The following is a 26470-nucleotide window of genomic DNA, read 5'->3' as shown; positions in this document are numbered from 1 at the left end:
ACAACCAAAAAAATGCATCATATATATGCAATTTTTTGCAAATCCATTATGAATTCCTAAAATCTGTTATGTAACACCTTGCATTAGTACAACACATTGTAAAGTGAGAGTGTTTCACATTCATTATTTAACTATTATGTGGGCTAGTACAAAAGCCTCAGAACTGATTTTCTTTATACCATGTGTTTAGGTATAAGTTTCCTTTGGACTCACATGCTTGGGTGGACTGGTGGCCACTTGAATCTGACTGCAGGAATGATGCCTGCAAACAATATGCCAGAGTGTTGGATGATTTTGAATTTGATTTCATATTATCTGGCTGTGAAGTTAAATGATAAATTGCAATGTCAATTAAAAGAGATAATTCTTATGCATGTTCTTATTTTGTAACATCCTCTGAATAAGAATAAGAATAAACAGAAGCGTTCAAATACATTAAAATATTGTTTAGAAAAAAAGAAAAGACATTCTTTAAATATGTGATTCTTTTATAATCTTAGTCATTATTTTGTATTAACCACAAACATATGCAAAATTAAACAACAACAAATAAAAAGTATTACATGTCCAATTTGTTATATCAAACAACTTTAAATTTTCGTTGCTTAATGACAATGTGTTTAGGAAATTGTTTGTTGTTATTTATGTATGTGCATACAATTATTATAATATTTTGCTAAACATTGTGAGAAACATTCTGGTTGTTTGGATATGGAGTCTGCTTTGAGCGCACAGTAACGTTACTCTTATTTTGAAATAATTGCAGCTGAGTCACATGATCCTAACATCACCGCGAATGATTTGAGTTCATGGCTGGAGAATCAGACAAGAGAGTAATAGCTCAGTTTAAACCTTTAGAAACGCATGAACTATATATGACACCTGGGACAAGAGATAAAGGTAACAGGCTTGTATCCACTTTGACAGTATTTAAGAGAGAATTATAATAATATGACGGTTACTGGATGATCCCTAGGAATCCTAATAGGTCGCTATGGAAACTGGGCTAACAAAAATGGACGAGTCTTCACAGAACTGAACACTGACTGACCATGCAGTTAAATATAAAACTTATTTTAAATAAATCATTTTTGTTAGCAGATGACTTTCGTTCTATCATTTAGTCAGATTTGGTCTGCATTGTACGTTTTAACATAAAGCAGAAGAAACTACCAGCAGTTAGGTTTTAGCAGTCGTCTTTATTTAACGTTAGGTAGGATGAGCATCGTAATCGCCGGCTTCCTCAGATAAAATTAATACCCCCACGTTAATAAAATGAAAAGACTCGCAAGCAAGATGCGCAAACAATCACCAACAACAGGATCCAAATGTTCCAAGAGCCTCCAGAGCAAATCTGTGACCCCCAACAACGCCATCTCACGGTCGGAGAGGGATGGAGGTCCTAGAGAAGATCTTAACGATGATGGTACATCTCAGTCTCTTATTGTTTAGATACTGCATGTCCTACAGTACAGGTGTCTCTCTCATCTGTCTTTAGGTCATTTCTTCAAATTCATTCAACAAGTGGATATTTCTTTAACTTTGGACACTTATTCTAAAACTAAAAATCCATTAAAGTGTGAATTATTTCGTGTTTAAAACTACGATGACTAAAAGAGTGAAATAAGTATAAATCATTCCAGCTATAAGGTACCTGACTTGCGTAAACTGCAACGTAATCTGGTGACCAAACTTTTGTCGTGGACGAGGTTGTGGCAAAATTCGACTGCCTGTTAAATTATTATCCACCTCGTTGAAGTCGCTACCTGATTGCCTAATCAAAAGTGAAAGCGCTACAACAACCCATAATGAAGTGACCCTTCACAAAACGTAATGCTTTAATGACGCCTTTAACATTTCAAATCCCTCAGTTCTCGCCATCTCTAAAAACCAAGCCAATGTTGATTCTCGTTTTATTACACGCCATGCTCTGACTGTTGCGTTCTCTTTTTGCCAGCCGAATCTCCTCTATTTTGCATTTTTCTTTTCTTTTCTTAAAAAAAGCGTGATTCCCAGCGGTTCGAGATTCTGCATGCTCTATGTCAACCTTTCTTGCTTGTTGTGACAACTAACCTATGCCACTCCCACACCATACACGTCAAAGTAGCTGGAGCAACTTTTCTCTATTTATGGATATTACAAGACTCGTGACCTATGCAATTTCCCGCGAAAACCACCCTGCCGGTCTAAAATAAATAAATAAAACAAATAAATTAAATTGCCGGTCTAAAATAGGCTTACCATAGTGATTCAGGGTAAGACAAAAACACACTTTGGAAGAAGGATTTATAATGGATTCGGGTCATTATTGACTACATTTAGTTAATTTTGAACAAAAAAGTTAGCCTACCTTTAAAAACAAATAATTTGTGATGTGATTGAAATGATACTGGGTGAAAATATCCATGACTTTTAGAAATTGCCAGAATAATCATGTATGCCCCCTATTGGATTTGGTTAGTAGACAAATTAAACTAGTAAGATTGTGAACAATGTTTATTAAGAAAGAGTTGATTTTTTTAGTCCACAGTGCGAAAAGTAAAAAAAATTAATCTAATGCATTTAAGCGTTTTGTAATTGCACAATGATGAATAATTTCATTATTTTTTAGGAGGTTCACCCTTACTTGAACTTAACTTGCAACCATATTTCAGCTTCTCAGATCATTAATTACTTTGCTGCTACCAGTTTTGTAAATATTTGCACTTCATAGTGTGTTATTCATTTATACAAATATCTACCCTTAGACAAAAGTAAATATAAGGGGAAGGGGACAAGATACGTCACAGAAGACCTGATTAGGAGATTAACTAAATGTGAAAATGTAGTCCTTGTGCAGACTCTGGATCTGTCTACATCTACGGGACATGACAAACAATTTAGGGTAAGATTTGGACATTATTTGGTTAATGCTCAGTGTGATTGGTAAAGTTTATTGTTGCATTTTGCATTCATTTGTATTGACTTCTGTGTGTTCATGTTTTTTTAGTATATTGAAAATTTGGACAAGTGTGAGCGCCTGCAGGTTCTCAACCTCAGTAACAACAGGATTGAGAAAATTGAGAAACTAGAGAAATTATGTCAACTACGGGAACTCCACCTTTCCAGGAACAGCATACAGTAAGAGAATGAGACATTTGTCTACTTGACGACAAGCATTCCCTGTGGTGGCACCACATATCCATTTTTTTTATTGTTTTCATAGTGTTATAACAGAATAAAATATATAATGTTATTAAAGCCAGTAAAAGTTTAAAAATATAATTTATATTTCAATTATGTACAGAAAAATTGAAGGTCTAGAGCACATGACAAACCTTCAGGTTCTAAATTTGGCCTTCAACAACATTGAACATCTTCCGGTCTGGATGGCAAAGAAGCTCAGATCCCTTCATACCATAAACCTACACAGCAACAAGATATTCTCTGTAGGTACAATTTATCTGGGTTTTTCAGTCTCAGCCTTTGCTTATATTTGTTTATCATGTGTTTAAAATCAACAGAAAAAAAAAGAAAGAAAAAAAAACATTAAAGGAACACTCCACCGTTTTTTGAAATAGGGCTTATTCACCTTCTTTCCTACATTTAGATAGGTGGGCAAATGCATTTTTGTCTCAGTGCATGCATTGTTTTAGTTTGACAGGGTTGGCGCTAGCTTAGCTTAGCATAATGAATGGAATCCTTTGTTGCCAGCTAGCATGTCCTGAGTAAAAGTGATATAAAAAAAAAAAAAACCCAACCTAATTACTTCTTGTGGCCTGCGTATTCACAACGAGTACAAATAGCGATGCAGATTAACACTAGGCGATTTCCTATGCACATTTTGACTTGGGACTATATTAGGGGGAAGCACAGGCGAAGCACTGCTACTTGGGCGCAGAGATATCACGCCCAAGTAGCAGTGCTTCGCCTGTGCTTCCCCCTAATATAGTCCTTAATATATAAGTCAATATCTGCCTAGGAAATCGCCTAGTGTTAATCTGCATCGCTATTTGTACTTGTTGTGAATACGCAGGCCACAAGAAGTAATTAGGTAGGGTTTTTTTTTTTTTTTTTTTTACTTTTATTCAGGACATGCTAGCGGGCAACAAAGGATTCCATTCATTATGCTAAGCTAAGCTCACGCCGACCCTGTCAAACTAAAACAATGCATGCACTGAGACAAAAATGCATTTGCCCACCTATCTAAATGTGGGAAAGAAGGTGAATAAGCCCTATTTCAAAAAACGGTGGAGTGTTCCTTTAAAGGGATAGTTTACCCAAAAATGAAAACTATTTCATTGTTTTTCTCACCCTCATGTCGTTCAAAACCTGTATAACTTTCAATCTTTTGTGGAACATAAGAGAGGATATTTTGGAAAATGTATCAGCAATTTTTTTTTTTTTTTTTTTGTCCAAACAATGGAAATCAAAGGCCAAAAGGGAACCAATACTGTTTGGTTACATTCTCCAAAATATATTCCTCAGCAGAAGAAAGAAAGTCAAACAGGTTTGGAACGACATCAGGGAAAGTAAATAATGACTGAATTTTCATTATACCTTTAATGTCATATTTAACTCTGTTAAAAGGGAATTACTCATACTCAGTTTTTGTAATGCACAATTGTGTTACTTACAACATTCTCAACCTTTATGATCTAGCTTCATGAGATGGCCAAACTAAAGCCTCTGAAGAACCTGACGAATCTGACATTAGCAGAAAACCCTATCTCCAGCCTGCCCCATTATCACCTCTTCCTAATTTTTCATCTGAGGTCACTGGAAATACTGGATGGACAACCAATCAGTCCACAGGATAGAGAGCAAGCACATCAACGCTTTCATATGGGTACACCATCTCATCTTCTACATTTATCTTATCTTCATATGTGCTGTTATAATATGAGCCCCTTTGTGCTGTTCTTATAGAGGAATTGGAGCGTTTGGAGCAGGAGTTGGAGTTGAGAGTTGAGGAGACTGCACAGCTTCAGAGAGAGCGGACCGCAGCACTGGAAGAGCTGGAGCGGCAGGACACAGCCAATCAAAAGCTGAGGCACCAGAACCAGGAACAACAGCTGGGACACAAGGAACTCAGGAGAGAACTGGACACCAAATCTGAAATGGTGGGTGATGGAGTCTTCGCTATCATCAAGCTCAGTGTGAATAGGGTGGAGCATTTCGCCCTCACACACAACTGTGATATCTTATGTAAAGAATATTTTTTTATTTCAGATAATTTCCTTAAGCACCACCACCTAACAAAACCTATTTTTAAAGTAAAAATTAAATCCAAATGGACTTTTTTGAAGTGTTTGTTCACCCAAAAATGTAAGTAAAGGCAGAAATACACTACACGACTTTTTCTGATTTTTGCAGACAAGTTGACAAAAGTTGCCAGAAAGTCTCCATCAGTCGGCAGATTTTGGGCAATTGGAGTTGATTGATTTTACAGAAAAGTGCATGATGGGCACAGACTCAGATTTTTTTTTTTAGCTTCAGATTATGATTACATCCAGTCGGAGGATATTAAAAGAGTTTGACATTTTAGAATACTTATGTTAGTATATGATGTATTCCTACTGAAACCGAAGCTGTCCTTTATCTACCGGTGTTGCAATAAAATACAAATACAACAACAATACAAAAGTAACTTAAAAGAACACGCGTAACAAATTAGCCTCCCTCAATATTTGACTCCTCAGCATAGATAAAACAACTGACTACGCCATCTCCCGCTGTAATCTGTCCATACTGACCCCGTCTACCAATCCGTTTTTTTCTTTTGCGACTCAGCAAACAGAGTCAACTACTGCGGTCATCTCCTACACAACCGTGTTTCATCTGTCATGAGTCTTCTATATGAGGCGTGTGTTTCTGTGTCAGTTTGTTGTGTTCATAACAATTTGAAATCTGTTTGATGCCTAGTTTTTCTCTGTAACCATTTGCAAAGTCTGCAAGTGTTTGATGCCTAATGTTTTAAAATCTTTTCAGATTTAAAAATTAGTGTAGCGTATTACAGCCTTAAGTCATCATTTACTCACCATGGTGTTGTTCTAATGCCGTATGCTCTTCTTTCTTTTTGGGTCACAAAAAGAAAAGAAAAGTCCCACTCGCGCTCGTACATATAATGGCAGTGATTAGACCAGCATCAAGCTTTAAAAAAAGACGCACAAGTATCACAGAATGATCACATGCTGTATATTCCAAGTATTCTGGGGGTATATGACAAGGTTTGGTAAAAAAAAAAAAAAAAGTATTATTTAACTAAAATCCTGAGCTTGAGTTTTTTAGCAGTTCACTCCGTCTCCAGCCCAGGAAAAGTTGTGAGAAGTCAAGATTAATAAAAAACATGACACAAAATACAATCCATGTACTTTTTTCTCTGAGATGAATATATCTGTTGTGTTCATCGCAACAACAAGTTATCACGTTCACATCTGCCACCAGTCATTCTGACTGTCATCTGACAACCGGAATTCAAGTCTGGAGATGTTCATCTCAGTGAAGAGAGACTTTTTTGGGGGATTTATTGGAATTGTATTTCATGTCTCCTTTTCTGGTCGACTAATAGAGTCTTGAACTCACTGTCGTGCAGAGTAGACCAACGGCCAAGACCAGGATTTGAATTAAACAATGCATTAAATTTCGTCACTTGGAATATAAAGCACATTTTGCATGGGATCATTCTGTGATACTTTTGCATCTTTTTTTAAAGCTTGATGCTGGTCACTTTTTACTGCCATTATATGGACGAGCATGAGACGAACATTTAAAAAAAAATCTCCTTTTGAAGAAGGGCATACGCCATTAGAACAACTCCAGGGTAAGTAAATGGTGAGTTAATTTTCATTTTTGGGTGAACTATCCTTTTAAGGCAAGACACTACAGACAACCCACTTGCTCGATCTCTAAAACATCATCACTTATTACAGAAATATGTTTTTTTGCTTTTCTTGTTGAATACTGTTTCAATCTGAAATGAACACATAACGGGAGGAAAATGGGTTGTACATTTTTCATGTTTCATATTGACTTTTATCTATAAATTACTTTTATCTGCTTTCATATTAATTTTAAGCACTAATTTCATATTAAGCACTCAAGTACACATTAATTATTAAAAATTTACATTAATTTTCGTGTCTATTTCTAGACAATTTCCTGTTCAGCTCTCTCTTCTTATTCCATACTTTTGTCACCTACTCCAAAGGTACTTTGTTAATGGTACTGAAAAGTGTTTTTGCATCATTTATCATCGCTTTAATTGAAGAAGTTCTTGGAGAGCCTGTGTTTGGAAAAACAAAATCTGTTTCAACTACTAGAACAGCAAATTTATACTCATTGCTTTAATGCACTTTCTCAGTATACAACATTTTTAAAAAGTGGCATTTATTTATATTACACAAGCACATTTTTTAAGTAAAATATTTAACAGAAATAGCCTAGTTTTTGTTAGGTTTTAAATGAAAAACAATAGATATTGTTCAAGGTACTGCTTGTAATAGGACACTTTTCTGTCAAACTTTAGTGGACCACATGCATGGCTAATGTGATGATCTACAGCTGTGGTTAATCTGCTTAGACACAGGTAAATTTGAGTAGAATTGACTTCATATATCCGCTAGAAGTCTACTTGAGACCAGTGACCACTTGAGGCCAGTTCATGGCAGAACTGGCTCTAACGCAGAAAGTGAATCCCTTTTAACTTTCCCTTCCCTACTGATTTTATTTATCTTTCACTCTTGTGCTCTTATGTATCTGTATGTCTTCTACTGTCTCTTCTCTTCATTCCTTCTTCAATCTCAGCTTCCATATCATGCTCCTCTGCTGGATTCCCTCTGTCAGGTACTTAAATGTCTTTTAACTTATGTGCCCTTCCAATTACGGAATGATGTCAACGTTATGTTCTCCTGTCCTCTCAGGTTCTCGCTTTAAAGAGCAATGTTGATGGTATGGCATTGCTATGTTCTTTAGCATGTTTCTGCATGTGTGCATTCTGTATTAATGGAAATCTTCAATTATCATTCATTGCTCTGTGCATTTCTATGAGTGTAACAGTTTTGTAGTACACATATCTTTAAGACTCAATTTCATTCTGAGCTGAGAGGTTTGTAGTGATGTGTGGCTGATGTGTTTTATGGTGTTATGTAAAATGTTTTGTTTAAATGACCTCTTCCTCATTACACAGCTGAAGCAGAAAACAGTGGCGTTGACCCAGGCCTGTCAAAAACACTATGAGCTCGAGCAAGAGTTGGCTTTTCACAAAATAGATGTCAAGTTTGAACCTCTTCCATTTTATCCAGACCTTGTAAGTTTTGGTTTTGTTTAGGTTTTATAATAACTTGAGGATATAAGTAGATCATTCATTGTGATTTGTTTTGAGAAAAAGGGATTCATTATTTATTTTTTTAATTGGTAAATTTACACTACCGTTCAAAAGTTTGGGATTGAGGGTTTTTAAAAGAAGTGTCTTGCTCCCCAAGGCTACATTTATCCATCCATCCATTCTCTTCCACTTGTCTGGGACTGAGTCGTAGTGGCAGCAGGCTAAGTAGGCTGCCCATACGTCCTTTTCTGCAACACCTCCACTGCAAGATGTCCAGGAGGCATCCTGACTAGATACTCGTACCTCCTCAACTGGGTCCATTCAGCACGGAGGAGCAGCGAATCTACTTCTCACCCTGTCTCTCAGGGGTCAGCCCAGACACCCTGCACACTCATTTTGGCCACATCTGCAATCTGTATCTGTGAGCTCATTCTTTTGGTCTCTAGCCAAAGCTCATGACCATAGGTGAGGGTTGGAACATAGATTGACTGGTAAATCGAGAGCTTTTCCCTCATGCTCAGCTCTCTCTTCACCACGACAGTCCAGTATAATGACCCGATCTCATGCTCTGACCTACCTCTCCTACCTCTCACTCGTGAACAAGACCCATTGATTCTTGATCTCCTCCACTTGGGGAAGCAACTCACTCCCTACCCGAAGTGGGCAGTCCATTGTTTTCCGGCTGAGAACCATGGCCTTGGATTTTGAGGTGGTGACCCTCATTCCCACCGCTGCACACTCAGCTGCAAACAACCCAAGGAAGCACTGAAGGTCACAGCCCGATGAGGCCATCAGGACAACATCATCCGCAAAGAGCAGCAACAACCTTCCAGCCAATTGCTTCTGCAATGCAGGCTTTGAACAGGGCCCACTAGGTCGCCATATCTCCAACCTTCTTTCGGGATGAAGGAATCACTCCTACAGAGGTGGGAGATGAAGACAGGAAAAAACCCCAAAACAGTGGTGTCAAGTTGAGGACTCCTACTACTTAACGCCATCCACCCTTCAACCCAGGAGTTTGGTTCCAGCTGTGCTGAAAGTGAGGCCAGCTAGATCTAGCTATTAATGCTCAAAATATATTTTGTAACATTAAATGTCTTTACTATCACTTTTGATGAATTTGATGCATCCTTGCTAAATAAAGTTATTAATTTAAATAAAAAGTATCAATTTAATTAAAACAATGATCTTACTGACCCCAAACTTTTGAACGGTAGTGCGTCTTTTTCCATACAATATGTAGTGCATGAAGTTTTACTTCAATCAGTTCCACTTTTAAGAAAATAATAAATATAAATATTTTAATAAGATTTTAGTGCGAGTCTTTAAAAGTTAGATACATTCCGATTAATTCATAGGTGACATTTCATTTGAGCTTTGATGATTAAATTCTGCAATACAAAAGCTCCAATTAATTTTGCTTTAGTCATTTTTGTATGGTAGAATTATATTCATTTTTAGAGACATCATTCTCTATGTTGTTCAGGAGGTGGAGGTAGAGAAACTTTCTATCGAGAGTCCCTACATAGGAAAGTCTTGTCAGAAGAGGAACATCCTCTTGGGTGCACGAGACCAGCATCAGCCAGCCTCAGAGAACCTGACAGAGACAGACTACCCCAGAGAACATGACATGTCCAGACATGCGCAGCTCAGAGGTACACAGGTTCAAGGGCACTGTGTATTCACATTATACTAAAGGGTGTAAATAGTTATATAAAGTAAATTAATTTGTATATTGCACATGCTATTCATTTTTAACTAGCTTTACTTGTAACAATCTGTCGTTTTTTATTCTTATTACCAGCAATGCTGCTCAGGTATGGGACTAAGTTGCATACAATCGTTTTGCTTGTGCATACTGTATGTACAATATTACCCTCAAATAAAACTGAAACGACTGTTGAACAATGGCCCCCAAAAATAATCAAACTAAGTGGCATCAGCAAACAAATGATGCAGGACATTTTCCCGTTTTTATGGGACCACTATAATATCCACATCTCTGCAGTTTTCCTAATGCATCTGTTTCGTGTTTTTTTTTTTTTTTTATAGCTGAGGTGCGATTACAGCAATTACTTACAGAAATTGAGATGAGAGAGCAGCAGATCCTCAGAGCCAGCGAGGAGCTCCGGCAGCTTGAGGAGACAGTTTCTCAGAGACGGGTGAGATGTTCCCCTTTAAACAAGTTTTTCCCCTAAAAACACCCACTTGCAGTTCTCCTTGAGAATATTTTCTCTGTTTTAAGTCAAACTTGATGGCCAGTTGAGTCCCCATTCATGTTTCATTTTTTATTATTTATTATTTAATTTATCTATGTTGATTTGCACATAGATCTGTGAAGCTGAGAAGGAGCAGTTCAGGCAAGAGCTTCAAAGGAGGATACAGAGGCTGGGAGAGCTAAGAGGAGAGATGGAGGCTGTGGAGAGGCAGCTGGACACACTAAATGCTGATAGGAATCAAGCCCAGAATGAAATGGACCAGCTGCAGAATCTACTGCACAGCCTGGATCCCAGTGACCCCAGACATGTCAGTAACACTTATGCTTATACAACCTTATGATGCTAAAGCAATAATTACAGTGATTTTACCATGGTTAAGTAATGTTGTTGTGACGATGTGCTGCAGAGTGAGTAAAACCCCCTTAATTATGGTAAAATCTCTGTTATGTGCAACTTCTTGTGGATTATTGTTGTCACAACACAGTAGCAAAACACAGACACCAATGTTCTGTAAATAAATGTATTTATAATAATAATCACAAAAACAATTCTTCTAGAAGTTAATGCAATTTATTAGCCTTATTGAACACTATAAAACATCCTGTTAAATTTACGGAAATGTGCATATTATTTTACAGGTCATAAACGTTTGTATCATGAACTGATATAAAGTCGGTATGAAATGAAAATTCACCCTATCTATTTTCTAAATGCATGTTATAAATCTTATTTTGAACAATTCATACATGCTTATGTTTTTTCTTCTCTGCTCTAAATGTTTAATCAAAATGTCATAACATGACTGTCCGATAAAAAAAACAGACTTCTCTCAGACTTCTCCCACATCTCAAAATCCAATCAACAACCAATACATTGAACAAAGTCCCCACTGTACTTTTTTTTCTTTTTCGATAATCTATTACACTCAAATATGTTACAATACAGAAGAAAAGATCTGTTGCTTCTTCCGTTGCATTATAACTTTAATATACCAATCTACTTAAACATAAATCTGCTTAAGGTAAAACCCCATAACAATACAGATGTTTAAAATAAAAGGTCAAATTAAAAACTACAATTCATTAAAACCAGCCATTCTATAAACAATGGCTAATAAATAAAGATACACAGAACAGTGTTACTTAAAGACAAACCATCGGGGTAAAACACACAACACTAAAATAATACAACATACATAAATTAATTAAAAAAAACCAAAAAAAAAACATAAAACACCAAACCTTTTCACAAAATATAAACAAATATTGTACTGTAAAAATACACTGACCCAAACTTTTGAATGTTAGTATTTCTTTCAAGAAATCTTTTAAGTTGAATTGATCAAAAGTGACAGTAAAGACTTTTACATTGTTATAAAACATTAAATTTTTATTTCTGTATTGCTAACATTTTTTAAGTATGGGCTGTTAATGGTTTGTTTCAAAGCAGCTTTACAGAGATAACAGGAAAATAATAAGTTGGTAAGTTCAGTGATGTTTCATTTTTGTTTTTAGTTTATATATATATATATATATCTGAAGCATCTGAACTCTTCATGATCTAAGATCCTCAGTCTATTTATGTTATATATAAACAAAGTTTATGTCTTCCTGTTTTCTGTTAAAGAAAATGTTTGTCACACAAAAAGTGTAGTCGAAAATGTGTCTCAATCACCGATGTGTTGTGGTGCCTCCCTGACAACAAAGGTGACAATAATAAGATGAAGATCTCTATGGAATTAATCATCACTAACCCATTATTCTCAGCATCACGTCGTATAAAATGAGGCGTCTGCCTCTTTAAGAAAGAAGAGAGAACTGCTGTCCTAGGGGAAATCTGTTAATGCTGTGGGTGGAGCCAAAGAGGTTCCTTACTCCCACCCGGCCCCAGACAAGGGCACTGATTGGCTGAGGCAGAAAGTTTCCTGTGTTGATTCAAAGAGAGTAGAGAGGAGGGTGGAAAAAGCGCAGGGGCAGAGGAGGGGGAGAATGAAGTCTAGAGGAGAGGGCTACTTTTAATGATAGTTGGACTCTGTGGACAAAAGCTCTGAAGTTTAAAGTAGCGGAGCTAAAAGACACAGGAAATGTTCTCTTTCTTTCCCTTTATGGGGCAGCAACAGGAGAAAAATGGATATATAGAGACAGAAAGTGAAGAGATGGCAGCCACACCGCTTTAGTAAGTAAATACCCCACTGGGGTCAAGGAGGGGCTCATGGGAGGCTGCTGTCATAGTGTTGCAATTTGGGACTCTTGATTTTGTTTGTTGAAATGATTATTGGTACCTAACAATAAGACCATTATTTCATTTTTTAAAGTTGATCAAAACATGCTTCATTAATGTGTAAGTTTGAATGTATATGGAATATATTTTCCGTGTTTTTAAACAGGAAATTGCTAAAGCATTATGTCAACAGGGTTTGCTGGATTGCATATTTTACATGGCTTACATTCGATTTGAGAGCATTTGGCATAATAACAATGTACATTGTTAAATTACTATGACCAAACCATTAGATCAAAATAAAGAAGGTTGGTTCAAGTTTTAAAACAAACTGGCCTTTGAACAATGTATTATGTGTAAAATAATGCTTAATAAAAGTGCTACATTATCACTTTGAGATAATTGTTGGAAGGGAAGAAGAAGTGTATGGGTGGAGAAGTAACGAATGCAGAAGTCCAAGGCTGCATCTGAAATCGCATACTTCCCAAACCCTACAATATAGTAGTATATGACAAAAGAAGTATGTCCGAATTCACAGTACTCATACAAAAGTAGGAAAAAGTATCCGGATGACCTATTACTTCCGGCAAGATTCTGAAGTGTGCATACGATGGACACTTTACTATCCCATGAGGCCACGGGATAGGATTTTTGAATGGCTGTGACGGGACGCAACTGATGCTGTAGGTTACGTGATTAGGGCAACATGGCGAATAAATACTAAACACATTCATACTATATAGAACGTACTTTTTTAGTGGTTGTGAAGTATTTACTTATTCATAATAAGTACCTACTCAAGAGAGCAGCCCATGACTGTCCCTTCTTCCCAATTTTGCATACTGTCAACAATATTACACTGTAAAACATTATTTAATTATAATAATTAATTACATTTATATAGCGCTTTTCTCTGCACTCAAAGCGCTTTACATAGAAGGGGGGAATCTCTTCAACCACCACCAATGTGCAGCATCCACCTGAATGATGCGACGACAGCCATATTGTGCCAGAACACCCACCACACACCAGCTATTTCTCAAAGATTATAGAGTATATATAAAACATAGAGTATGTTTTACAAGACAATACAATTTCAGTCTTTCTACTTTCCTACTTAATTTCATGTTTAATTCAAGTCAAGTCACCTTTATTTATATAGCACTTTATACAAGACAGATTGTTTCAAAGCAGCTTTACAGTGATAACAGGAAAATTATTTATTGATGCGAACAGAGTTTATTTTGACTGTAAAGCAGCTCTAAAAATAAAACGGTTATTGTTCAGCTGATGTCAGTTCAGTGTTGATTCAGTTCCGTTGTAAAAGTTAATCAGTTATTAAATTAGTTCATTTCATCTAACGCAGTTCTGCAAAAAAACAGTGATGTCATCATCCAGCTCAGTTCAGTTCTCATCTAAAAGTGTCAATGCAGTCAAATAAATATGAGTAAAATGTCCTCAATGAGAATATTAAGTGTCCCCTATGAGAACCAAAACTATAACAATAACTACAATGTGTTCTTGCCAATTTTGTAATTAATTGAGAAATTTTCGAGCAATTTGTGAGTGAAAAGTGTTTCTACACCAATTTTTTTTTTCAGTGTACGTGAATTGCGATGCAGGGTCTTTGTCTTTTTTTAGTTCTGTTCTGAGATTTGTAGCTGATTGATTTGAAAAGACTGCAAATCATTTATCAGTCTAGATCAGTTTTAACTGCATTTATGATGAAACCTAGTAGTTCTACATTTGTACAGTTGCACATTTGTGTGTGTTTCCCAATGAAAGTCCCCTCCAGGATGCTAGGGTGTTTTGGGTGGTTGCCTGGGTGTTACTATGCAGTTGCTAAGGTGTTCAGGTGGTTGCTGGATGGATGTTTACTGGTCCACGTCAAATGAGTCCACATAGGCCCGTTTACGTCAAGAACGATAACTATAACAATAACTATATTAGCGTCCACTACAACACATGATAACGTTATGTTTATTATTAGTACGCACTGCATATGTTGTCTGCAGCTTTCAATGCTTGAGCTCCTTAAAGCAGGATGGATTGGATGATTGGATGTCAGTGTTTTTTTTGTGTTTTTTTTTTGTATCAGTTAAAAAAAAGAAAATCTGAAAGTGATTCCATTGATATCATTCCTTTGTGTCATTATTATGTGTTGTGGATTTAAATTTTCTCATAGAATTAGAATGATTATTAAAACGTTATTTTTATAGTTATCGTCCTTGGTGTGAACTGGCCTTAAATCTCTATGATGTTATGGTCCCTTAATATAAAAATAAAAACACACAAAAAATAAAGTTTTACAACATTAAACTGACATCATATGTATCACTTGTGCACACATTTTGCACTGACTTTCTGCCATCTCTTCTGCAGGCCCATGTGAAGGCTCAGTTGTCCAAAAAGACACAGCTGCTGGCCATCATGAGCAGAAAGCACCAGGAACTGGAGGGCAGGCTGGATGATATGATCACGCGGATCCACAAGGAAACGCAGGAGATCAAAGAACTAGAGCAACAGCTTACTGATGGTGAGGAACTTTTAAAAAAAATTTTTTTTTCCTTTATTGGATAATGATGTCGTTGGCTCCATTATGAATACAGTATATTTAAATTAAAATAAGTAAGAAGAAACAATCTCCACTCATTTAGGTCAGATAGCTGCCAATGAAGCACTCAAGCGTGACCTGGAGGGCATCATCTCAGGTCTCCAGGAGTATCTGCAGGGGATGAAGGAACAGGCACGAAGAGCCCAGTCAGATTGCAGACTTTTGCAGAGGGAGAAAGATACTCTGCAACACCTCCTATCTGAGAAGGAGCTTCAATGCACACAGCTGGAGAAAGATGCTCTGAGTGCTGAAAGCGCACAGGAGGTTGGAGTCTGATTCTGACACAATGCTCAACAGTGCTGTTTTAATACACCACTCTGTAATATGTCAAGTCAACATTATCATATTGTTTGTTGTGTTACAGGAGCTGCAGCATCAGCAGCAGGAGTTGGAGGATCTGAGGAAGGAGAACAAAGAGCTGAAGCAGGCTCAGGGTCAGGTCAGTGAATATCTGGCAGAGCTGGAGACCCAACTGCAGGAGAGAGATACTGAGGCCACGCAACTGAAGGAGGAACTGGGAAGACTGGGTCGACTCAGTCAAGTAGGAAATCTCTTCATAGATTTACATATTCATCCATAATATAATATAGTTTTTTTTAAAGGAATAGTTCACCTGAAAATAAAATGTTTTGCTCCAAACCTTTTTTCTTTTCATTTCACAAAATGTTTGGTTGAATATTCACGTTACCCTTTTCCATAAAAAGAAAGTGATTAGTGATTAGTGCCAATCAACCTCCAAAAAGGAGCAGCTCTCACAATTAAACAACTTATGCACTAGGGGTGGAACGGTACATATATTCGTATTGAACCGAATCGGTACGGGCGTCACGGTTCGGTGCATCAATTTAAACGGAGAATACACGGTATAAAAATAAATAAAACTATTCTTTGAAACGGCAGGGTGCGACTCGGTGTAACTGTCCTCTAAACCATCAGGAATCAGAAGTAAGATACACTCGTGAATGTTTATTTTAGTACAACAACACTTTAGTACACCAAAACCACACTAGGCCTACAAAAGAATCGTGTAAAGCCAGATTATTCCTTGTGACATTAGAAAAAAAAATGGATATGAGAATGTAACCTACAACTAAATTAACGTTATCTTACATAATTTCTAAACATGTTTATTTCGTTTTGTGAAACTTTTTTATAAAACATGGCCATTTATTTTTATTTAAAGGGCCTATGTCTGCTATTGTAGGCTCATTTTGTTAATGTACGTTAAGCAACTAATTTAGACGCAAGAACTGGGTGCCGGATGTTAGTGAGATGTAAATGCTCGGCCAGATTCGGCTCGAAGTCGTGCGTCTTCGGATGCAGAGCCGCGCACGCTAAAAAGCCGTGCACTGCACACCGCCACGCGAAATGTGGCCTTGCGCACCCAACGCGCACGACCGCCCACACCGCAATGACAACATTTTTGCCGCGCGCACCCTCGCGCTCGTGCGTCCGCACATGAATAAGAGATGCTTTATTTTCAGTTTTATAGCTGATTGTCTTATTTTGTTTACATCTTACTTTACACACTTCAGGGCAGACTGTTGCAGTTAGCTCAGGGGAGAGACTGTATGACACTAGGTGGTACAGCCTGAGACATGCACAATAAAAAAAAAATTGCCTTCTGCATTTTTGGTTTGCTTTTCCCTCCATTGTACCGAACCGTGATGTCTGAACCGAGGTATGAACCGAACCGTGACTTCTGTGTACCGTTCCACCCCTATTATGCACTATATTTCAAATATTCTTGATATGTCCTCATCTTCTTGAAATATTACAAGAGCTGGATCAACAAGCTGGAGGTCACATTTTCACATTCTTTCATGTGTATTATCAGCAAAAATGATTTGCACAGCTTGCTCCTTAAACACTACCATTCAAAAGTTTGCAGTTGGTAAGATTTTTAATGTATCTTAGTCTCTTATGCTCACCAAGGCTGTTTTTAATTGTTCAAAAATACCATAAACACAGCAATATTATGAAATGTTATTAATGCACTGTTAAGTGACATGAACAAACAATGAACAGCTGTATTTCTATTAACTAACATTAACAAAGATGAACAAATACAGTTACAAATCTATTGCTCATGGTTAGTTAATGTTAGTTAATGCATTAATTAATGTTAACAAATGAAACCTTATTGTAAAGCAACCTTATTGTAAAAACATTTAACTTCATCAATTTTTATTAAAAAAATACCCCAACACTTAACACCCAAAACTTTTGAACAGTAGTGTACTAGATTTGAATATGTGGAACAGTGAATAACTAAAATTTGTTCCTCACACAAATGGCTTTAAATGACTAGGGAGATAATATACTTGTATAAGTGAACTATCCTTTGAAATTTTTAACATTTAAGTTTTCTTGCCTTCCACATTTACAGATGGAGCACTCAGCTCTGCAGGCGGAGCTGCAGAAAGAAAGACAGGCAAAAGAGAATGCTTTGGCACAGATGCACATGGCTGCCGACAGGGAGCTCGAGAACACGGAGCTTCTGCAACAGGTCAACACTCTTCAGGTGTGTTACTGCACATCAGACCTCACACCAGAATAATAAAGCTCAGTCAGACCTATCCCTTTATAAGCATGGGGAAATTCTTGGAAAGACCAAAGGATGTATAACTGAAGTGCAGAGACCCCTCACCTCAGTAAAAACCTTCTCACTTCCTGTAAAAGTGTACTGTACATTCTGCTGCTTGATGATGAATGAGAATCATTCAGCCTCCAGTAAGACTCACGTCTCTGAAACCCTGGCTGAAAATGTATTTCACAGGAGGAGAGAGACAGTCTTAAGGAGAAGGTGGATGCTCTTCATGGTGATTTAGAGCAGGTTAAGGATGAGCTTCTTTGCCCTGAGAATGTGGCTAAACATTTAGGAGAGCTGTCAAGAGCCATAGCTACAGGACAAGAGGAACTAAGGTATGATAGATTCTTATTATATGTTTTAGCAAATTAGAGATGTGTCCAACAGATTGTGAAATGTCTTTGTTATCCCATCCAGTTGCAGCTTTGAAGACCTCGGGGAACCAGTGAACAAGAAATTCATAGAGCTACAAGAGCAGGTGCATCGTGTAGTATCTGCAGCTCAGAGAGATAGGCACGAGGCCCAGCGTTGCCAGGACAGACTCTCTGGAGAAATGGGTTTGCTCAGAGAGAGACTCAGGAAGTACCAAGAGAGATACCAGACTCAGGTGAGCATTCAATTTATCATTATTTGAAATATCATCAATCAGATGCTCACATATTCCAGTATAATGTCTTCGTATGAAGTGATGCTGATCTCCCTCTGTTTGATTCCAGCAGGCAGCAGAGAGGTGTGGTGAGGAAGCGGAGCTCCATAGGTTGAGGGAGGAGCTGGAAGATGCTCATGAACAGCAGTACTTGATGCTGAAGCGTTTAGAGGAGACCGAAATCGATAGGGACCGTCTGCTTGCTGAATTAGAAGAACAAGATAAACAGGTGCCAGAATGAGATTGATTAACATATTCAACATTTGAAACCTCTTTTGTTAAATTTGTTTGCCACCTTCTTGATTTTGTTCTGTTTTGCTCAGTTTTGAGATTAAATGCATAGTTGCATAGCAGCTCTGTATGTAATGGTTTGTTGTTTTTCTAGATGAAAGCCGAGGAGAGCCAGACTCAAGAGCAGCTGGATTCTCTTAGTCTGGAGTTGCAGGCACTCAGGAGATCATTTTCCTCTGCTGACAGAATGGCTGCCGAACAACTGTCTGCAGCTAAGGACAAACTTCACTCTCTTCATAGCACTATAGAAAAAATACATCTGGAGAGAGCAGCGGTAAGACAAAGTGCAGGCTACTTGGGATCTTTTCGGAGCAGCATCAATGTGAGAAAAGTTCACTGATGATTCTGTGTTTATATGCATGTAGAATGCAGAGGAGTTGCAGAGCACCAAGTTTCAGGCTGGTCAAGCCATTCAGGACTTGGCTAGTGCTGAAGCAGAAATCCAGGTTCTCCAGAAGCTTTTGACAGATAGGGTAATGTATCTGCTCAGAATCTTCAGACTTTAGTCTTCAGTTTTATCTTCCTTTCAAATAATCTCTGACATTTTGGGTACGATTGGCACATTTTGCCCTGTAGTGGTAGTCACACTGAACTGTTGTGAATAACCCTTTGCTTATTCACTATGGTAAAATGAATGAATAATGAATGTATGAATTTGTGCACACAGAACAAATTACTGCCAAAACATTTGAAAGAAAAGCATAGTAGGTTTTCTAGAGCTAATCAGCGTAAATAATTATAATAATTATGTATAAGTCGTCAAGTCACTTTTATTTATATAGCGCTTTTTACAATACTGATTGTTTCAAAGCAGCTTTACAGTGATGACAGGAAAATAGGGCAACAAAGTTTGTTTCGGCTGTACAGTTGATCTAGACGAAAATAGTGTTAGTCCAGCTTTATTAAGTTCAGTGATGGTTCATTTTAAAGACCTTTATAACTGCCTATTTTACAGAAATAGAGTTTAAAGGATATCAGTTTAGTTAAAAAAAATATTTGTATTTCTCATATCATGCTCATAGTTTTGATTAGAATGCATCACATCTTGTCAGGCAGTCGCTTATGTTTTAGCTGCAAAAGTTCAAATGCGGTATTTCAGTGCACCCGAAGCTCAAATCGAAATATCAGAAAATTCTACGTACGTATATGATTGGAACTCCACGCAGCTCCTGTACTACTCTCATTTGGAAATTGATGACTTCCAGTATCTCACTTGTCAGAGATTTTAGTTTGTTAATGCCCTGTCCCCATTGTATATTGTACATTAATGCATTCCCTGGTTTCTGTTGAATGAAGGTTCATGAGACAGATGGGAATCTCCGCAGTGTCCCAAACTCTAGTATTCAACAGCAAGAATTGGAAAGATTAAACCAAACCTTGAAAAAGCAACAGGCTCAAACCAAACGTCTCAAAGATCAACTTGCACGATCTAAAGAAGGTTTGTTTGTCATCTTTCCATGGTAACACCTCACAAACACCCTAGCATCATGGTGCTGTGTTCTGTGGCCAAGCAAGCACCATGCACATTTCCTTCAGTGCAAAAATAGACTTGTTATATATTGTGGTTTGTTTAGCTAACAACGGAAATCTAGAAGAGCTGCTGGAAGAGATTGGAGTCCTGAGGGAGACTCTTCTACAGCAGAATAACTTCCTGGCCAGTTTAGGAGATCCCCTGCCAAACACAGGATATTGGTACTATGTACCATCAAATCAGAATGTAAGAAATCATGTTTTGAAACATGTTCTTTTAGCATTAGAAAAGGAATACTCTTGTAAGTGTATTGTATTATAATCAGCATGTTCTTTGTCCTCAGGCCCCTAGTTTGGGATCTCAGGGCACACAAGACTCAGGATTGGACTCTGTGCACCTTCAGTCACCTGAGAGAGGTCGACGGTCCGGCCACAGAGCACACAGGGAGAGAAGACCTCCTGTTAATGGAGGGTACTGGGTCTACTCCTCCCATCCGCACGCTCATGGAAAGAGAGGCAAGTGCCACAGTCTTTCTCTTCAACATAATCATGGTGATGAATATCATGTCAAAGCTTTAATATCTGTCCACATGTTTCCTCAGATGCTCAAATGTTCAGAGACAGTGGAAGAGAGAGCGATATGGAGGGGACACGTTTCACGCCTCTATCAGGCTCTGCTGGATTTTCTCTACCGGATGGTACCGCTTTCCCCCCCGGTTCATTTATCTACAGTCACCCTGTACCTGGCCTGTCCACTGGCTCAAGTACAGTCCTCTGTGGGACGCCTCCTGATGGAGCCAGACTGGTGTACGGACTTCCTCCCAACAATCTTACTGTTCCTCTGGTGCCCAGTGGGACGCTGCACTGTAATGTGCCAGGACATCAGGACTTGGTGAGAGATACTAATTTCAATTATTATTTTATTTTAACATTACATTTTTACATTGACAGTGTTTACTAACACAAGATTATATTACAATATTAATCAGAATACAATATTAATCAGAATTTGGTCATATTCTGATTATGTGTGCATAATATAAGGACTAAAAAACGTAATATATTACATTATTAACCAATTAATGTCCAAATGAGATCAGAAGTATCACAAACTTTTGCAATGATATTTAGCAAATTATATTCTTGTGTGCTATTGTTTTTTTTTTTTTTACTATACTACACTACCAGTTTGGAGTTAGTAAGATGTTAAAGAAATTAAAACTTTTATTCAGCATGGAATAAAAGACAGCAAGTCTTTCGAACTTTTCTATTCATCAAAGAATTGATATAAAGTTTCTTGAGCACCTAAGCATATTAGAATGATTTCTGAAGGATCATGTGATACTGAAGATTGGAGTAATGGCGGCTGAAAATTAAATGTTAAATGTAAAACAAATTACATGTTCATATATATTCTAATAGAAAACAGTTATTTTAAATTATAATAATATTTCAGTATTACTGTTTAGTAAATGCATCCTTGGTGAGCATAAGAAACTTATTTCAAAAACATAAAAAAAATAACTGATCCCAAATTAATGTATGGTAGTGTACATGGAAATGGTCTTAATTTTTATAAGATAAGTAGTTTTGGTATGTGTTTCAGGAGCGAGATCTGAAGAAGGCAGAGCGTAGGCTGAGAGACGAGTGTGCTGATAAAGTTCACACTGAAGAAGAAAAGCACACACTGCAGGAAAAAACAACTGAGCTGCAGCAGGAAATCAAACGTCTGCGCAGGAAAATCCACACACTGCAGCGCCACACGTCAGTGAGCATGCTAACACCAATATATCTTACTCAATATCAACTCAGTATAACACACAGCATCTCTGAAATGTAAACTACATGTTATGGATAAAACTGAATATCTAGTGCCTTTCATTGTTTTGGTTCATCAGGAGTGGGCTGGAAAGCACTGTATTGCATGCAGAGGAGGAGCAGTGTTTGCTGGGAGAGGTGGAGTGTGTGGAGAAGACCCTGCTGAAGCGCAGAGCAGAGCTCAGAGAAGCTGACAGACTGCTTCTAGAGGCTAAGACAGAGCTCAAAGACACTCGAGCCAAGGTCCGACACTAGTGTTCCTCACTGTTGTGTAGCCACGCTATTAAATATATTTTTCAGTAGGGGCCATTCACACAGAACACGTTTTTCCATTCCACTGCGCTACTTTTCCATTGTTTATCAATGTAAACACGTGCTAGACGGACGTGTTTAACCGTTGCGTTTGCTTCTTCCTGTCTTTTTCTGCATTTTGTGCATGATGTGCCATTCTAGAAACGCGCCGCTCAAGTTAAAATGAGTTAAACTTTTAAAAAACATATCTACAGACCTTTTCGCTCCACTGACCTGCTTGAATTGTGTGAATTGCCCCTTACAGTAGTCCAGTATAGCTCACGTCCTTCCACTTTCCTATCAATTCTTCAGTGTCATATATATAAAGATGACAAAAAAAGTATTTTACAAAAATCACTGATTCAATCATTGTCCCCTGCACAATAAATATTTAGCTACGTACTGCTGTTTATCACACTGTTTTAATTTACTTATATAAATTAAGGCCTTTATTAGTTTTCTTTTTATAATTTAGTGTTTATTTATATCAATTAATACACTACCATTGAAAGGTTTAGTGTCAAATAAGTCTCTTTTTTTGTTATTTATTTATTTCAAATAAATGCTGTTCTTTAGAAATTTTTATTCATCAAATAATCCTTAAACATGTATTGTGCTAGGCAGCACAACTGTTTTCAACATTGATAATAATAAGAAATGTTTATTGAGCAGCAAATCAGCATATTAAAGTGATTTCTGAAGGATCATGGGACACTGAAGACTGGAGTAATTATGTTGAAATTCAGCTTTGAGACCACAGGAATAAACTACATTTAAAAAATGATAATTATTAAATAAATGAAAATATAAAATATAAATCAGTGATTATTATTTTAAAGAGTAACTTGACTGGTTACATTTAACTACATACATTTTTTTTTAAAGTAGCTTCCCTAACTTTGGTCTTCTTAAATATTACATGTATACGTCAACTTCCAAGTTGCTAATGATCTAATGCATGTGGGTTTGCAGACTAAAGAGAGCGTGCAGCGCTACAATGAGGCCAGCAGGCGAGCGGAAGAGACAGAACGAGAGCTGGTGGAGATGGAAGAGAGAGCTCAAGACAGCGCCACAAAGCTGGTCCGAACCAAACAACAGCTCAGGTGAACACAAATACCACACTTTGATTTTTATTTTTTACTTATTTCAGTTCTGAATCCTTACAGCTGCTGTGAATACGTCATAGGTGAACCAAACAGAATTGCAAAAATAACCATTTCGAAAAGGTTTACCAAACACTTTTCCCATCAGCTATTTTTTAGACAAAAAGGTAACATGATGTTGAAAGCAAGTGTTTACACTTTTTGGGGAAATCAACCTATGAATGGTCTACTTATAATTAAAGGATTTTAACAGTAATTTAGCTCTTAAGGCTGTTCTATGATTCTGCATCAAGTTTAGTTTGAGCTGGAAAACTTGCTAATAGCAAGACATGAGAAATGTAAATGTGCTACTAAAGGAATCTTCAAGAGGAGGTTAAGGAGCTGCAGAAAAGGAAACAGGACCAAGAACACACTCTGAAAGAAGTAGAGGAGGTCCTTGCATGTCAAGATGCAAAGTTTCAAGAAGTCAACAGAAAGCTGGATACAGCGACTGACAGGTGCTACAACTATAATTTCAGTAAATCACTGAATGCAGAAAACGTCTCTCCACTGAACTGTCTGTCTCTTGTATATAGACTGGAAACTGTTGAGAAAGAGCTCAGAGAGACCCAGAGCCTGGAGGTGAAACTCCTACAGAGCTGCAGAGAGACAGAAGACAGCCTAACACAACGCAAAGCAGAACTGGACAAATTCAACACTCAGGTAACACATGTGTAAAGAAGCAAAACAATACCAAGTACAGCTCTGAAAATCACCACTCAGTATCAACTAAACAATACCGTTCAAAAGTTTGAGGTCACAAGATTTTTTTTTAACATACCAAAATAGAAAAGATTGTAGATTGTAATTGTGTTTCACTATAAATCGACCCAAAACTTTTGAACAGTATTGTGTAGCTGAGAAAGTATTACATCAATGTGACTTTGTGTGGGACACAGGTCGTGTTGCAGCAGGAGGAGCTGTCTTTGCTGGACAGGAAGCTGGAGCAGTGGAAACAGGAAGAGGAGGTGTTGAGAGTTAGTGTGGACCAGCACAGGCAGGGCCTGTTGGATGTTCTCAGACAGGGAGAAGAGGATGCCCAACTCTTACACCAGCGCATTCAGGTTTTTACATGCACAAAATATTAGTGCAGTGTTGAAATATTTAGGATGAATATTTATGAACGGTCTGGATATGTGTAGGAACTCCGTGTGGATGTCCAGTCTCTGGCCGTGCAGAAAGGAGAGCTGGACTCTCAGCTGTCCGAGAGGAAAGCCAGACTGGCGCAGTGTAAGAAAGATCAGCAGCAAGAAGAAGAAACCCTGCAGAGCCTTCGTTCAGCCATCAAAAAACACACAGCAGGTCTGTTACAATAGAGTTTGACATGTCATGACATCAGTTTAACATAATTTGACGTCGGTCTCAAACAGTGGTGTGAGTGGCAGACGAGAGGTGGAAAGGGAATGTTTTTGGAAACTTGTTTTCTGGCCAGCTGACATTAAAATTTGAAATAGTCAAAAACTCACCACACCTTCAAAAAGTCCAAAACGAGGTGCGTAAAATGAAAAGATCCAAATAGACAGATCCAAATGGAAGCCCGCACACTTTAATAGTGAAAAGAAAGCCACCAAAAGCCACTGCTTTACTGAAAATGGCAAGCGTTTCAATCACGTGACCATTCAAATTTGACATTTTGAAAATTTTGGTCTGGTTTTCTGTGATGTATTGGTCAGTAAGTAACGTATAAGAGATAAGGTTATCCTGACATATCCATATATAAAGTTAAAAAATAAAGAACTACTGCTTGTGGTGCAGAAATTGACAAATTACAAAAATAAGTCTGAATGAATGAAAAAAACTGAATCGTATACGTTTGGTTCGCCCAATTAATGTTGAGAATTTATGTGTTTAGAGCTAAGGCATGTGTTAGAAATGGTCCAGTTGGAGACAAGGGAATTAGAGGGAGTGAAGCTGCAACATAACCAGAAACTGGACCAGCTCGAGAAGAGCCAGGAAACTCTTCTAGAGGTCAGTCCTAAACATTTTTCCGTCTTCACCTGTACTGTCTGTGCTGATGTTTGATGTGAGCTTCCTCTGCTCAGGTGCGCGTGGATCTGCAGCATGTGCAGCAAGAGCTGCAGGAGCAGCGTGGGGAGGCTGAGAGACAGATGAACCTGCTGGAGAAAGAGAGAGCAGAGCTGCACACCCTCCAACATAAGAGCCTAGACTTGCAACAGCAAACAGACAAAGAGAGGAGCAGCCTGCAGGAACAGTGCAGAAACCTGGAGGCCAGACGCACACATGCTCACAGGTATGGAACATTTAAATAAAAAAATAACATTTATTTTGTCTGTACAATCTTTAGAGACTTTAGAGTCATATTGGAAAGTCAATATCTGATGAAGCTACCACTTAGTTATCATCATTATCATGAAAATTAATATGATTTCAGATTTATCCACCTCTAAATGCCTCATAAGTTAAAGTCTAACATAACAATGGTTGGTCGATTTATGTCTTATATTTTTATGTCGATCAATCATTTAAATGTTGGTTCCTTAGTGTTAAGTGGGCAGTTCTTGTCCAGAATATCCAACAATACATATATTTTCATCAAAGTTACAAATTTAATTTAGCAAACAAAAAATATGCATCTTCCATACCCACTTATCTCAGCATGCCTCAGGCAGAGAAACATCCTGGACAAGCAAAAAAAATCATAAAGAATGACTTGATAAGTTTTATCTTTATGGTGTGGCTGAAATTGATTGTTTTTCTCTGGTTATTGGATGAGAACAAAACTCCTCAGCATTAAACTATAGAATGAGTCTGTCTACTAAGTGTGTTTGGCTACTACGTCACACATGTTCCCGCCCCCACGATCAGGGCACAAAAATACAATTACAACTTAATTTTGGAAAAAT

At 37.6% G+C, this 26470-nt stretch overlaps 2 protein-coding genes across 3 annotated transcripts in view; both read left to right on the top strand.

The window, feature by feature from the left end:
- c5 (complement component 5) overlaps positions 1-571 on the top strand; it is a 33521-nt gene extending 32950 nt beyond the window's left edge. Inside the window, exon 42 of the mRNA XM_082169717.1 lies at positions 191-571. Within this exon, the coding sequence (XP_082025843.1) occupies positions 191-335 (145 nt within the window). The 3' untranslated portion in view covers positions 336-571. The remainder of the gene's footprint in view (positions 1-190) is intronic.
- Positions 572-684: 113 nt separating this feature from the next.
- The window catches only part of cntrl (centriolin), a 35710-nt gene continuing 9924 nt past the window's right edge, over positions 685-26470 (top strand). Inside the window, exons 1-33 of one of the 2 annotated variants that reach the window (XM_082169715.1) lie at positions 685-1426; positions 2748-2884; positions 2990-3120; positions 3287-3428; positions 4642-4828; positions 4909-5102; positions 7786-7824; positions 8168-8287; positions 9792-9960; positions 10358-10467; positions 10637-10831; positions 15127-15280; positions 15402-15622; positions 15723-15899; positions 17748-17882; positions 18138-18283; positions 18366-18555; positions 18665-18823; positions 18980-19159; positions 19251-19358; positions 20182-20323; positions 20460-20602; positions 20700-20871; positions 20958-21247; positions 21962-22119; positions 22254-22416; positions 23437-23567; positions 23924-24064; positions 24143-24269; positions 24506-24670; positions 24749-24908; positions 25459-25574; positions 25649-25857. In XM_082169715.1, coding sequence (XP_082025841.1) covers positions 1276-1426; positions 2748-2884; positions 2990-3120; positions 3287-3428; positions 4642-4828; positions 4909-5102; positions 7786-7824; positions 8168-8287; positions 9792-9960; positions 10358-10467; positions 10637-10831; positions 15127-15280; positions 15402-15622; positions 15723-15899; positions 17748-17882; positions 18138-18283; positions 18366-18555; positions 18665-18823; positions 18980-19159; positions 19251-19358; positions 20182-20323; positions 20460-20602; positions 20700-20871; positions 20958-21247; positions 21962-22119; positions 22254-22416; positions 23437-23567; positions 23924-24064; positions 24143-24269; positions 24506-24670; positions 24749-24908; positions 25459-25574; positions 25649-25857 — 5162 coding nt within the window. In that variant the 5' untranslated portion in view covers positions 685-1275. Of the gene's footprint in view, positions 1427-2747; positions 2885-2989; positions 3121-3286; positions 3429-4641; positions 4829-4908; positions 5103-7785; positions 7825-8167; positions 8288-9791; positions 9961-10357; positions 10468-10636; positions 10832-15126; positions 15281-15401; positions 15623-15722; positions 15900-17747; positions 17883-18137; positions 18284-18365; positions 18556-18664; positions 18824-18979; positions 19160-19250; positions 19359-20181; positions 20324-20459; positions 20603-20699; positions 20872-20957; positions 21248-21961; positions 22120-22253; positions 22417-23436; positions 23568-23923; positions 24065-24142; positions 24270-24505; positions 24671-24748; positions 24909-25458; positions 25575-25648; positions 25858-26470 lie in introns of those variants that run through there. The other variant, XM_082169716.1, reaches the window with a different exon arrangement.

Source organism: Leuciscus leuciscus (assembly GCF_965113295.1).
Source record: "Leuciscus leuciscus genome assembly, chromosome: 5".
NCBI classification, from domain to species: Eukaryota; Metazoa; Chordata; class Actinopteri; order Cypriniformes; family Leuciscidae; genus Leuciscus; species Leuciscus leuciscus.
The sequence above is the reverse complement of the archived record's forward strand: the minus strand, read 5'-3'. Positions and strand labels throughout refer to the sequence as shown.